At 36.5% G+C, this 14,643-nt stretch overlaps 1 protein-coding gene across 2 annotated transcripts in view; it reads right to left on the bottom strand.

The window, feature by feature from the left end:
* Positions 1-13,962, bottom strand: part of LOC108989699 (probable peptide/nitrate transporter At3g43790) — a 38,372-nt gene extending 24,410 nt beyond the window's left edge. Inside the window, exons 1-7 of one of the 2 annotated variants that reach the window (XM_018963410.2) lie at positions 13,628-13,962; positions 12,341-12,381; positions 10,710-10,770; positions 10,500-10,602; positions 10,285-10,387; positions 10,070-10,123; positions 9,925-9,987 (exon numbers count right to left, since the gene is read on the bottom strand). In XM_018963410.2, coding sequence (XP_018818955.1) covers positions 9,925-9,987; positions 10,070-10,123; positions 10,285-10,387; positions 10,500-10,602; positions 10,710-10,770; positions 12,341-12,381; positions 13,628-13,772 — 570 coding nt within the window. In that variant the 5' untranslated portion in view covers positions 13,773-13,962. The remainder of the gene's footprint in view (positions 1-9,924; positions 9,988-10,069; positions 10,124-10,284; positions 10,388-10,499; positions 10,603-10,709; positions 10,771-12,340; positions 12,382-13,627) is intronic. The other variant, XM_018963408.1, reaches the window with a different exon arrangement.
* Positions 13,963-14,643: the final 681 nt, after the last annotated feature.

Below are 14,643 nucleotides of genomic sequence, written 5' to 3'. Positions count from 1 at the left end.
TTACGAACACCATGGAGACCCGTCGTATTACCAGTCATATGATTAGAAGCACCCGAATCAACAATCCAAGAAGTTGAGTTAGTACCCGTACCTTGCAGGCCTAAGGCCGTAAAAGCAAACACAATCATCTGTTGGACCATTGCTGGTGTGAGAACAGATGAATCAGAGCTTACAGTAGGTGGCGCAGAAGATGAAGAAGAAGACTGTACAGCAGCCTGAAAAGCTTGAGATTGGCGATTCTGAGGCCGTACTCGACAATCTTTGATGAGATGACCCTCTTTCTTGCAGTAGTTGCAAACTTTCTTAGGACATTTGCGAGCGATATGACCAAATTCCTTACAACTGAAACATTGCAACTTGTTCTTCCCTCTGCCTTGTGCTGTATAAGCTACATTCATAGTCTCAGAAAGACCTTCTCAAAAGTCATACCCATCTGAGTGGATAATCGTTGTTCTTTCCACAACAAATCTCCCAAACAAATATCGAAAGAAGGAACCAGATTACGGTTCAACAAACCAGCTCGAACGGGCTCAAATTCAGGTCGAAGCTTCATTAAAAATTGATCGCGTTGACTCTCAGCATGAACTGCTTGAAGAGCCGCGAGTGCCGTAGTGGGAACCTTAGCATGAACAATGGCAGAATACTCGCACCAGAGGTTAATAAAACCAGAATAAAATTGTGCGATAGGTAAATTGCCTTGACTATAAGTACTAATTTCCAATTCTAATTGGAACTTCCGAGCACTATGATCTTGGTGGTAAATACGGTGAAGATAATCCCACATAGCTTGAGCCGTAGTAAAACAACGAAAATTGGTCACAAGGTAAGACTCAATCGTCCCCAATAACCAAGAGATTACCTTGGCATCCTTGACCTCCCATTGAGCAAATTCTTTTTCATTAGTGGGAACTTCAGTAGAATTATCAATATGATTTGATAATTCTTTTCCTTTTAAAAACATCTTAAACTGAAATTCCCACGTAGGAAAATTCTTTCCAGTAAAGCGAACAATAGTATTTTCAATAGACATGATGAAAAGCACTTAGAGAAATATGCTTAAGTAGTCAATCAAATAAGTGGTAAGATTAGGATCACAATAAGCCAAACTCAAAGTCACGGTAACAAGGAGGGGCCCAAAATAAAATGCCCAGACTAAAAATAAAGGGCCCAAAGTCACAAGAATAATAGGCACTTCACGAAACAAGGGCCCAAAATCAGTTGTTGGAGAGAAATACCTTACGGACGAAGTAGAAATACTTCGACACCTGCCTAGAAAATTACGGAAACCAGCAGAGAGAGACCCGACTGCAACACAACCACACCCAGAAACTTTCAGACCGCCACAAGACGTAGCCGACCACCAGAAACTACCCAGAAAGTGCCGAGAAGCACCAACAAACCACCACAGACGTAGCTGACCACCACACAGCCACCCACAGAAGGAGTCAACCACCACAGAAACTGCCGTTTGCCACAGAAATGGCCTACTGCCCCACAGCTGCCCAACCACCACGAGAAGGCACCAAAAGAAGGAGCCCGCAAGGCAAAACAGTGTTCGTAACACCCAAAATAACTCCGACAGCCACCAAATACTCAAGCCCACAAGTGAAAACACCACAGACAGCTCCGACTCCCAACCGAGAATACCAAAAAAAAAGAAAAGCAAGAGAAACTTGCGGAAACAGTGAGAAAAAAAAATTCCTCCCGTCGCAACAAGCCAACACTCAAGAATTAAGATCACAGAGATGAATATCAGACTAGGGGCTCTGATACCATGTCAAGATTGGTCTGAATACCTCTTTCTACTGTTTTCCTTCATTTATATAGAAAAGGGTTACAACTGAGCATTGAAACCAGAGCTTAATTGCTGCTGGTTTTACTATACACGTTAGCTGCTATTTACACGTTAAGTCTATTTACTGTACACGTTATCTATTTATCTGATATACTATCTAGATATAGAAAGCATAAAAGTATCTCTGTAACAGAACAGTCATTAGGTTCGCTAGGCAAGATTAGGCTTGAAGATCTTAGAGTACATAGGTATGAATTATGATGAAGGATGATGGACTAAAATGATTAAAGTGATCTACGAAAAGTTAAGGGATAATTGAATGTTTAGAACCTCAATAGGTATTCACGTAGTCCAACTAGAGAAGATTTAGTCTTTAAAGTTATGATACCAACTAGAGAAGATTTAGTCTTTAAAGTGATGATATACGAGATTATAAATTGACGTGATTACATATTTATTGGATAGGTGATTATCGATGCGCTAATTGATGTTCAGAGTTGCGATGTAAATAATATGATCATGCCCTTTGTTGTCACGCGTGTTTTCTAAGTTATGTAAGCAATAAGATCATGCTATTTGGATACACATTTTATAAAGCTATGTTAGTATTTATCATCATGTCTTTCAAATTACATATTTTTGAAAAGTAATTATGAACGTATTTTATAAACGAAAAACTCATTGCTCATGTCATGGTTTTTTAAGGAATATTACATGTAAAGCCTATTCATTGAAGCCCCTTTTAAGTACCCAAGTCATGATAAATTTCTAGATGCCATGATTTTTTACATAAGTTTCATGTTAGTTATATGACGCATGCATCAAGATATTTTATGAAAAGTTATGACTTCATGTGAGGAGTCATGCATCAAAATATTTATGAGAACTCATGATACTATGTGAGGTAACATGTATCATGACACTTTATGAAAGGTTACGATTTCATTTGAAATATATGATATGATAAAGCAAGATATGAAAAGAAAGTATGCATGCATGATTATGATGAAGTATGCTGTTAAGATATATAATGGCCTGTGTTATGATAGTGAAGACAGTACCATAAGGTTAAAGGATATATCGCATTGCCAGGAAGTACACAGTGGTATGTTACCGCATATAATTGTTACCCTATATACTTCTCTGTTTATACTAGCTGTCTGTTCTTACCATATATATTTATACAAGCTTACCATGTATAGATCCTAATTCTTAGGGACTTATTCGTTTATTCATTAGACTTTCCTTGTAAAGCATAGGCTGTTTCTTTCCTTGTAAAGCATGGGCTGATTGCCTATTACTTAATGAGAATCATGCTGCACATAGCTGCCAGTTTTTCCAAAAGCTATCTTGGTATTCTCGGTTTCTCAGTATATTGACATGGTATCAAGAGCAGGTTTCTAATCCTTGCCTGTTTCGAATTTTTTTTCTTTCTCTCAGAGGTGTCTTTGTGGCTTTCAGCGCTCTGTGCAAGTGGTTTGCCTCTGTTCTGACTTCTCGGCAGTTTCTGTTTTGTTCCTGGTTTGGTTTTAACTCTCGGCAGTTTCTGTTTTTGATTCCTGGTTTAGCTTCATATTTCGGTACTTTCTGTTTTGATTCCTGGTTTGGGATTCACTTCTCAGCAATTTCTGTTATGATTTTCTGGTGCGCGATCTTCTAGTGGGCTATTTTATTTTTGGTTTCATAATGTCATCCAATAAGTTAGACTCATTCCATACTCGTTTTAATGGCAAAAGCTATTCGGCTTGGGAGTTTCAGTTTCAATTATTTGTCAAAGGGAAAGAATTGTGGGGTTATATTGATGAGAGTGATCCCACACCTAGCGATGTAGAGGCTTTGTCTAAATGGGAAATCAAGGATGCTTGGGTTATGATCTGGATCCTTAGCTCCGTTCAACCTCACCTTGTTCTCAATCTAAGGCCTTATAAAACTGCCGCTAACATGTGGCATTATCTCCATAAGGTTTACAATCAAGACAACACGGCTAGGAGATTTCAATTGGAGTATGAGATGGCTAATTTCACACAGGGAAGTCTCTCAATTGAGGAATATTTTTCTGGTTTTCAAGATCTTTGGGCCAACTATTCAGATATTGTTTATGCTAATGTTCCACCTGCAACTCTCTCTGCTGTCCAAGCAGTGCATGAAACCAGCAAGAGAGATCAAGTTTTGATAAAACTGCAATCTGATTTTGAAATCGCACGTTCTAATCTGATGAATCTTGATCCTGTCCCTTCTCTGGATGCTTGTTTGAGTGAACTTCTTCTAGAGGAGCAGCGTATAGTAAGTCAAGCTTCCATGGAACATTGGGCTAATGTTAGTACACCTGTTACTGTGGCTTATGCAGGACAAGGGAGGAATAAGGGTAGAGACATGCGTGCTATCCAGTGTTGTAGCTGTAAAGCCTTTGGTCATATTGCTCGGGATTGTCCTCAGAAGTTTTGTAACTATTGCAAGAAACAAGGTCATATCATCTTTGCTTGTCCCATTCGACTTGAAAGGAAGCAGGGAATCGCTTATCATGCCTCGGTTAGTGCCTCCAATTCAGCTGCGTTGCCTGCTACCTCACAGGTTGTTCCTACTTTTTGCTTCTCCAGCCATAGCAAACCCGACCACCCTCACCCCTGAAATGGTACAACAGATGATAATCTCTGGTTCTTCTGCTTTTGGGCTCTCTAATCCTTGGTATTTTGACTCCGGAGCCTCTAACCATATCACCAATACTGTTATCCCTCTTTCCAATGTGAGAAATTATGACGGAAACCTGAAAATTCACACCTCTAATGGCAGTTCTCTGCCTATCAGCACTGTGGGTGATCTTTCTTCTTCCTTGCCTAATTTTTTGTCTCCTGACTTGTCCACAAATCTTATTTCTGTTGGTCAATTAGTCGATCATAATTGTAATGTCTATTTCTCTCGTTCTAGTTGTATTGTGTAGGATCAAGTGTCCGGGAAGATATTCGCGAAAGGGCCTAAAATGGGACAGCTCTTTCCTCTACACATTTCTCCTTCTACAATTCTCCCTAGTTTTCCTTTACTTTCCTTTGCATGTAATGTTATTAGAGATGGAAATCAGATGTGGCATAGACGTCTAGGCCACCCGAACTCGCATGTACTTCGTACTTTGTTTAACTCTGGTTTATTAGGAAATAAAGCATTCTCTTGATCTTCCTTTTGATTGTACAACATGCAAACTTCACAAAAGTAAAATTCTACATTTTCCTCATCATGCATCTCGTGCTTCACACTATTTCGATATTATCCATAGCAATGTTTGGGGGATTGCTCCTATTGTTGCTCATCCGTATTATAAGTACTTTATTACTTTCATAGATGATTTTAGTTGTTTTACTTGGATTTACTTCCTTTGGGCTAAGGCAGACGTTTTTTCAATATTTAAGCGCTTCCTTGCACTTCTTGAGACTCAATTCTCTACCAGCATCAAGGTCTTGCGATCTGATTCTGGAGGAGAATACATGTCTAATGAGTTTCAAGATTTTCTTCAGAGCAAAGGGATCATCTCTCAGCTTTCTTGTCCTTCGACACCATAACTCCAAAGATTTTTGGGGGAGAGAAAACGACGGAAATGAAGGGAACAAGATGGAGAAGGAAGAGGAACCATCGAGAACTGAAGAAAGAATGCGGTTAATTGCATGTGCAGGAAAAGTGCTCAGGTTATACCTAACAAATGACAATATTTTCATTCAGCCACCCCATTCTATTGGGGTGTACAAGAACATGTTGATAAATAATTCTTTATTACTTAAGTAGCAAAGGCACTAGATTGATATTCTCTAACATTATCAGAACGCAAAATTTGAACCTTTTTGTTGAATTGGGTTTTAATTTCTTTTCAAAACACTTTGAATATGGAAAGAAGTTCAGATCTTGCCTTCATCAGAAACAACAATGTCACACGAGAGTAATCATCAACAAATGTAACAAAATACTGAAACTTGTTTGATTCAATTATGATTGGTCCCCATTTATCAGGTTATCAATTCAAAAGGACTCGATACTCGTTTATCAACTTGAGATACAAAAGACACACGATGATGTTTACTAGGTTGACATGCTTCACAAGGAAAGGGAGACATTTTCCAGATTTCTAACTTGACGCTTCAAAAGGGAAAGGGAAGAGTGACCAAGGTGACAGTGCCATTCATGAGCAGATGATGAGAAGGATGTAAGGGTTCAAGTGAGTGACTGTTAAACATCAAGATAATACAGAGCACCAGCTTCATGCCCCGTCCCAATCTTGTTCCCCCCATCTTGAGATCCTAAAAGATACATGAAGAGGGATAAAAGATCACTGAACATTAACGATTTTTAGTAATCGTACTAATTGACGGCAAACTAAAGGGAAAACTAGGAGCATATAGAACAAATGACAAGGATATAGAGTCAGTGAGCTTAGTGGATCCAATGCCTGTAACTTTAGCAAGGGAGTCATTAGCAAGAGTAACACTTTTTGGAGATGTCACAATATCTAACTAAGATAAGGCAAAAGACAAACCAGTAAGATATTCATAAGCTCCTGAATCAATGATCCATGGATCTTGAGTGGATGAGACAAGACATGCGGACGCTATACCTAAGTGGGCAAGAGTAGTTGTGGAAGATGAAGCCCGTGTGAGACCCAAAATCTGATCATACTCATCCTTCGATATGCTAATCATATTTAGAGTTCGATTGGATCTCGTTGACTGTGTTGTGGCATCTTGTCAAACGGCCTGATTAGTGGACCCAGATGGTTTACCATGTAGATCCCAACAATAGTCCACCGAGTGATTAGTGCGACCACAATGGATGCACTTACGAGATTCTCGACCTTGAGTGCGATTACCTTTGGCATCACGTCCCCCACGTGCACTTTTACCACCCCAACATCCACACCCACTTGGAGCAACATAGGAGGCAACCAAAGCGGATCTCTCACTAGTTTGATCAGAAGACAATTGAGATCATTATCCAGATAACGTGGTACGTTAAAGTCGAGATAACACATCAGAAAATGAGGGAAGCTGTGGACTTGTCAAAATCTAAGAACGCACACTCATATTCAGGTTTTAAGCCAACAACGAACCGAACAACATCAAACTCTTCACGTTGTTGTTGCATACATGAAATATCAGAAGTGATAAGTTGATAAATTTTGAGTTCTTCACATATGATCGTCACTTGAGAATAATTCTCTTCCAGGCCCAAAGTACCTTGTTTCAACCCAAATAACTTTTTTTTTTATAAGTAAAATAAGACTTTATTAAATCACCAAAGTAACACGATACAAAGAAAATGCCCTGTTTATTTCAACCCAAATAACTACTTACACAACTCATAAATACGAGTTGTGTTCCCAGCACAAGAATACATCTACTTGAGATGCCTCCACCCCTCTTGAGCAGTGTCAAAATGTATCAAACTAGAGCCAATATTAGGCTCAAATCAATACTGGTCAACATCAAGGACAAGATTTGAGCATCTTCTTGTTCCCATTGAGGAAATGTAGAACTAGTTGAGTCAAGTCTTGAATCAACCAAGTGGCTATGAAGACCCTTGCCTTCCAAAAACATTGACCACAGCATATAATTCTTTCCATTCAACTTCACCAAAGTCATAAACATAAGTGGCTCAAGTTTAGTTGTCATGGATGTAGAAAAATATCACAATTCAACTTGGAGACAAAATCAGTTGAAAATGTAATGTAGGAAGAGAAAAATGGAGTCAAAGGGAATGGAGAAGAGAAACCCCACGGATTGTTAGGTTCCTTCTCCTCTAGATTCTTATTTATAATAGAGAGACCAAATACATTATAGGAAAGATACAACCCAAATAGGGAAGATATTAATCAACATAAATGAGAGACAAATCAGCACAACCACAGAAGTATAAAAGGAAATAAACAACTCATCAACAAATCCACACAGAATATGAGAAAATCCACAATTCAACTTTGAAAACAAACAAGAAACATAATCTGGAAATGTAGAAACTCAACTTAAGTACCCGAAAAACGACCTGAGTAACCAAATTTTGGCCCTGTATTGGTCAAAAACACCCTGTATTGGCAGAAACAGGCACATATCGGCTAGTAACCAGCCTATATAGGGTCTGAATCGACCTATATCGGCCTGAACCGGGTTGTGTCAAGTCTAAATCAGGTATCGGCCGAAACAAACTTCAACCTAACCTTAAACACGAATTAGGTTATTAAACGAGTCTGGGATTAACCTTATCAGTATTACCAAACAGATGTCATTCCAGATAAAAACAAGTTCTTACTCTAGGTTGGAGTTATCCTCACCTGAAGATTGGATAGCTTATACCTGCAACCAAACAAGCTGACACTTTGACGTTGCCTGCGAGTTTCCAGCATCATCTCTGGTACTTGACACCAGGGTTGAGCTCTCTGTCATTGTCTGTGCATACCGGCTTGTTCCCCGTCATCAGCTTACCGACAACGTCGAAGTGTCAGCATGTTTGGTTGCCGGTATAAGCTATCCAATCCTCAGGTGAGAATAACCCCAACCTGGAATAAGAACTTGTTTTTATCCGGAATAACGTCTATTTGGTAACAAGGATTAGGTTATCCTAGTCTGTGAATAACCTTATCCTAGTTACCAAATAGATGTTATTCTGAATTAAAACAAGTTCTTACTCCAGGTTGGGATTATCTTCACCTAAGGATTGGATAGCTTATACCTGCAACCAAACAGTCTAGGGCTGAAAAAAAAACAAGTAAACCGGTAAACCAGATTGGACTGGTGTGTTTGGTCTGTATCGGTTTAGATTTTTCAAAACCGGTTCCAAACCAATCCGATTCTAGTTTCACTTTTTCTAACACTAGACCGATTCATGTATATATATATATTTTATATTATATATAAAAAATTATATATTATATGCTAATTGCTAATTAATATAATATGAAATTTTAAAATCTTAAAATTCATGTATAATACTAATAACATAAAATTAATATAACATTTGTTACTTGTTTTGCCATGTTTTGGCTTTGGGTGGATTTTTATTGTTAATTTTATGGGTTTTGGGTCTTGATCATTGAGCAAAAAACACACATGTGATTCCATGCTTCTTATTTTTTGTTGCATATCATTTTGATATGTAGATAGTTTTTAAAAAGATTTATCCAGACCGGTTACAACCCTACCAAACACACCGACACTTCGACGTTGCCGACAACAAATAGCCCTTTCGGCAGCCGCTGACGACGGGGAACACGCCGGTATGCACAAACAACGACGGAGAGCTCGACCCTAGTTTCAAGTACCGAAGACGACGCCGAAAACCCGACAGAAACATCTTGAACCTCCTACCGGCCGTCAACGACAAAGAGAGAAGCCACCGAAATGCTCAGAAAATGAAAATGGCCTTAGATCCAGTAGAAGAAACCAAGAATGAGAGATTGAACACCAAAAAAAAAAAAAAATACTCCAAGGAGCTCAAAAAACAGTGGGCTTGATTTTGGCCTCCCCTAACCGAACGACTATACCACGACCAACACCAATAGACTACTCAACTCTCTGATACCATATAATCAGACATGGAGAGAATTCTCTTACTTCATTCATTGATGTACAATCACAATATATACTACATACAAAGGACAATTATATCCTTACAAGTTACACTAATTACAACCATGTCCTCTAACAATTTTCAATAAGTGCTTCTGTAGACTCTTTTATATTGTAAGTATTTTTATAAGCATTTGATTCTATGGAATCTTTTATACTGGTACTTCATTTAGAATAAAATTTTAAAGTCAAGGTTAATAGCACACTAGTCCCTCTATTTTCTAAAAATGATGTTGTTCTTAACCCTAGGGGGTGGGGTGTTATAGAAGATGACGTTGATGAACATAAGTAAAGGTACCTAAATGCTAATACTTCTCAATATATTTAATGTAATTTGTATCTAGTAAACAACAGTTTCAAGTTGTTAGCATCATGCTGCAGGAAACAATAAAACCATAAGGCACGTGCCTAAGACGTTCTAGTTCTAGTCAATGACAGCCAGATCCGTTATCACAAAACACAAAAGTGAGAAAGGTAAATAGAAAAGGGTCGTAGCAAAAATATCTCATTTCAAAAGAAATGTAGATGTACCTGGGCAAAAAAACCTCCAATGGCAGGTCCAATAATCAGTCCTATGCCTCGTGATGTACTAACCTGAAATGAAATTTGAGTTGAATATTCTTCACAGCCAATAACAGGATACAATTTCCAAAAAATGCCAAAGTTATTTTCATACAATTGACAGTCCTAGAGCCCGATGCTCTTCTCTACAAACCTCTGAAGCATATGCCTACAGTATAGCCACAAAGTAAACTCTTGAATCAGCAGGAAAGCAATGGCTATATAACAGCTTTTACAGGAAATCGATCAATCACTGAAGAGCAGCTCTCATCGTACACATTAATAGTCTTGCTAGTGTGTGTCTGCATTGTGCACACAACAGAGACATACCCTTATTGTACCAAGTAGAGAATTGAAACATCCTAGAAGAAACCTCATGGAAAGTGCCATCCAGAAGCTTGTACTGAAGCCAAAAAGTGTGTTGAATATAACCCTAAAACCAAAATTATTAATCACCCCATTATTAAAGAGTGCAACTATAATGTAATCAAACTAATTTCATTCTTCATGAAGTCAAAAAAACAAAAATATATAATTTTGCTAACACTGAAAATGTTCCCATCAATATAACAGGTTTTCGACCATATCGATCAGCTACCACTCCCCACAAAACAGACGTCAAAGCTCTTCCAACCATAAACGAAGATCCTAGATGATATAAATAGCATCTATTAGATTTTATTTGAAATCTAACGATTAGGTTAAAACTGAGTGAAACAAACCAACTAGGGCCGGAAATAGAACCATAAAGTTACCCACAAATCCTGCATAGAAACCAATATCTTCCTCTCTCTTTGCAATATGGAAGTCCCTGATCTGAAAATCAATACGCCAAAAGACAAATTTCTTTCATTTCATGCATTCAAGAAAAGTATCAATTCCAAGGATTCATATACGAAAACCTTAGTCCTGAAGCAATGAACTTGGTAATTATAAAAATAAAATAAAATAAAAACTGCAGATTTCCACTATATGATGGATGTGAAAGTCATGACAGCAGGGCAATTGTAAAAGCTAGCATTAACTACTTAAAGAGGAGGGTCCACATGATGCTTGACAGTTTGTACCACTAATGCCATAACTAGAATCCAAAAGGAAAAAGAAACAAACTGTTGGCCAACTTTTGAATAATTTATCAACGACCACCTGGTATTTTAATTTCTGACCAGGCACACTACCTTCTGCATATTGAATATAAGAGATAATTACAATAGCAAAACAAGAAGTCAAATGTACTGATTGACAGTTGCACTTTTGAACATTGTTACCATAATAACATTTTTAAAAATCATACCAAAGCATATGCAGACGTACGGATTATTAACTCTGAGAAACTCCAAATGTGAATATGAATAACAAAATTGCTAGCATATTCTCCATAACCACTAAATTTTTCTTTCTGTACCACAATGTCAGTATTCTGTCCTCTTATTTTGCTGCTTCTATAAAATAGCATATTGGTTTAAATGGATTGGAATTCAAAATAAAGCACTGGGATTATAATCAATTTTTTTTTATCAAAAACATCAAATAAATTTAATGATACTTATGTAGGGCAGAAGTACACTCAGAACATCATTCATCACCTTCTGATAGAGAATTTCAAATATTGGCTATAAGAGGATAAAAATATTGATGCTCTCAATTTCAATTTGAAGAAATTGCAATCAACAAAAAGATTATCTCTGAAGCAAATATTCACAACATGGAAAGTTATTTAGTCGTGTAAAGGCCTTGTTTCCAGTTTGAGACAAAGACACTAAAAAGGAGCTAGAGTACATAATCTCAAGTTGTGTTTTGTTGCTCATTTGCTGCTGGAGAACAATGGCTTGTTCGCACAGAAGCATTGATCAGGGCAAAAGTTAAAAACAAGAGGAAAAATATAGGACAATCTTAAGGAGAATAAAATCAGGAGGAGGCTGAATATCAAGTATGTTATGCTAGGACAAGGAAGGTTACAAGACATGGAAATGGAATAGAAGGAAACAAAAAAGGAGACGTGTTACACATATATATAATTTCAGTGAACTAAACAACCCAAGTCCAAGTCCTATATGGGAAAGAAATGCTCCAATATATATACTGGATAAACTCAACAACTTCCCTGATATTCAGAAAAAAAAGAAAAAAAGAAAGAACAGTGAAAAAGTTCTAATTCATAAAGCAATAGAACGCAAAACAAAATCAAAATGCAATGAGCCTTCAGATTCAAATATTCATGAGACCACACCAAAGTATTACATAAGAACATGCTTTGATCACCCTTAGTCCTTTTACTTCAAGAAGTTCCATGCACTACTGACTATGCCCAATATAGCAAAGTAATATTTTCAAACCTTCACTGATAGGAAGAGATAATGAGCTTGTAACTTGATTGTAAACTCACCATGAAGTAAAGAAATGGAAATAGAGATGATATTGGCAAAGCTGAAAATGTATAAGAAAGTAAGTGTTAAGAGAACAATAAAAAAAGAAAGCCAAGTTGAGAAAAACAAAACAAAAACTGAAATAAGGTTTGTTATGTGACCGCATCATGAACTGACACACACATAAACTGAAAGAAAATCCCTGCGCGTTTTCATCCAAGAAAGAAATAAAGAAGTACTTTTAAGAGAATTCAGAGATCAAGGGAAATAGACGACATGCTTTAGTTTCATCTACTATTTAAACACCGTTTTTCTATTATGCTCGTAAACCTTAGTTAGGTTGTGCAGGAGTAAGGTACATACAAAGAATTCAAGGTCAAACCTTAATAATTGATTTTTTGAAAGGGAAGACGTATTATGGTCAGATATAGAACAACAATGCGATTTTAAAAGCAAAATTTGAAGAGGGAAAAAAAAAATTATTAGTACTAGGTGTCTAAGAACAAAGTCCCGAGTAATCCTGAGGTGTACAGGCATTCTGCAAAGAGTTTTCCGCAAATACATTTCGGTTAATTCAAGGAAAAATTCCACCAATCCGACAGCCTATAAAAATTGTTTGCACCCAATAACATTTGGATTTGAAACTTAGATCTGGATGAAGCATATCACCAAAACCAAAGACTTTACTACTTGAGTCATCCCTAAGAGTTTTTTTTAAGGAAAATGAGACGGTTTTAAAGCTTTTCTTTTTCCTCTTCCGATACAAAAACCGTTTAATCTCATTTCATTTTATCATTATAATTTTTTTAAATTTTTTAAATTTCTACACGAAATATAATAAACAATTCAACTTTTTCAAATCTCAAAATAATAATAATATTAAAAAATAATATTTTATTTAACTTATTTAAAGCCATCTTATTCCATCTTACTATCCAAATGTACGCTATCTTCTTTTTCCTCTCTTTAATTTATTTTTTTCCAACACGCCAGTTTTCTTAGAAACTAAAGCTAGCTTGGATACTGAGGTAATATAATACTAGTAACAGAATAATGAATAATTTGTAAATAGTAATAAATAATAGTGAATTCACTTACTAAACACAGCCTAAAAATCACGATCATCTAAATAAATACGTACGTACATAACATGAAAATATAAGCGATGTACTGCAACTTAATTGCAACAACGATATTATCAAAAAATAAATAAAAAATTGCAACAACGATATGCAAAGAACCCAGTTAATTATGGTTCAGTTTCCCAGTTAAAAGGAGCAAAGCGAAGAGAGCAGAGGATGACACACCAGTACAAAGGGAGACAATCCATATATAGGACAAGTTCTTGTAAGGCACCCCAGTTTGCTCCTCCTTTGCACGATCCATACGACATCCTGGGCAATTCTTCAGATCAACCTTTTCCAACAGCCTTTCTCTGTTCGCAGACGCCATTGGATTTCCCTTCCAAAAGACTCCACTCGGTCCCGAAGGAAGTCGCGAGTATGCTTTAGAGCCGTTGGCTCCGTTTCGCTTTCGAGTCGTTGGAATCAAAGCTCCAGCTGGACTGAAAGTTCCTTCGAGATTGGAACCGCTATACTGAGTCAGTGACTACTATAATAACCACTGTTGCGGCGGCAAAAATAAAAACGGATTGATTGGTTAACATGCTATTTATAAATAGATAAATAACTGGTTACGAAATCAATATCCGTTTATAATTTATTTTAAAATTAAATTTTATAATTGTTAAGTTATAATATTTATGTTTTTATTATTAGAATTATAACTTTAGACTTATACTCATCTTTATTTTTGTATAGTTTGTAATATTAATTTTATTATATGTTAACAAATTTAAAAAATATTAATATATATTTTTTAAGATATTATAATTATTAATAAATATAAATTTTAACTTTTATAAAAAATTATGTTAATCAAGTCAAATGAGTTATGCATTTTAGTTCAACTCATTTACATAAAATAAATAGATTTAAATAAATCATGTTGTATTAATATATTTCTAATTAATTATTAAATTGATCAAAACAGATGACACGACACGATCTATTATCTAAATAGGTTGGGTTAGGATTTAGAAATTTGACACGTTTAACTTAACAGGTTGAATTCGAGTTAACATATATAGTCAAATGTTCATGACTTGACACAACACGACACGAATACAATACGAAAAACACGATTTGCCACCCCTAACTGTCCACTACGTGCGTTTCATCATGGAACTCAGCAATCTCAAATCTATTTGGATGCAATAAGTATTTCGTCTCATCTCATCATCATAATTTTTTAAAATTTTTAC

Source organism: Juglans regia, chromosome 14, assembly GCF_001411555.2.
Source record: "Juglans regia cultivar Chandler chromosome 14, Walnut 2.0, whole genome shotgun sequence".
NCBI lineage: Eukaryota > Viridiplantae > Streptophyta > Magnoliopsida > Fagales > Juglandaceae > Juglans > Juglans regia.
This window is presented reverse-complemented; position numbering and strand designations above follow the sequence as displayed.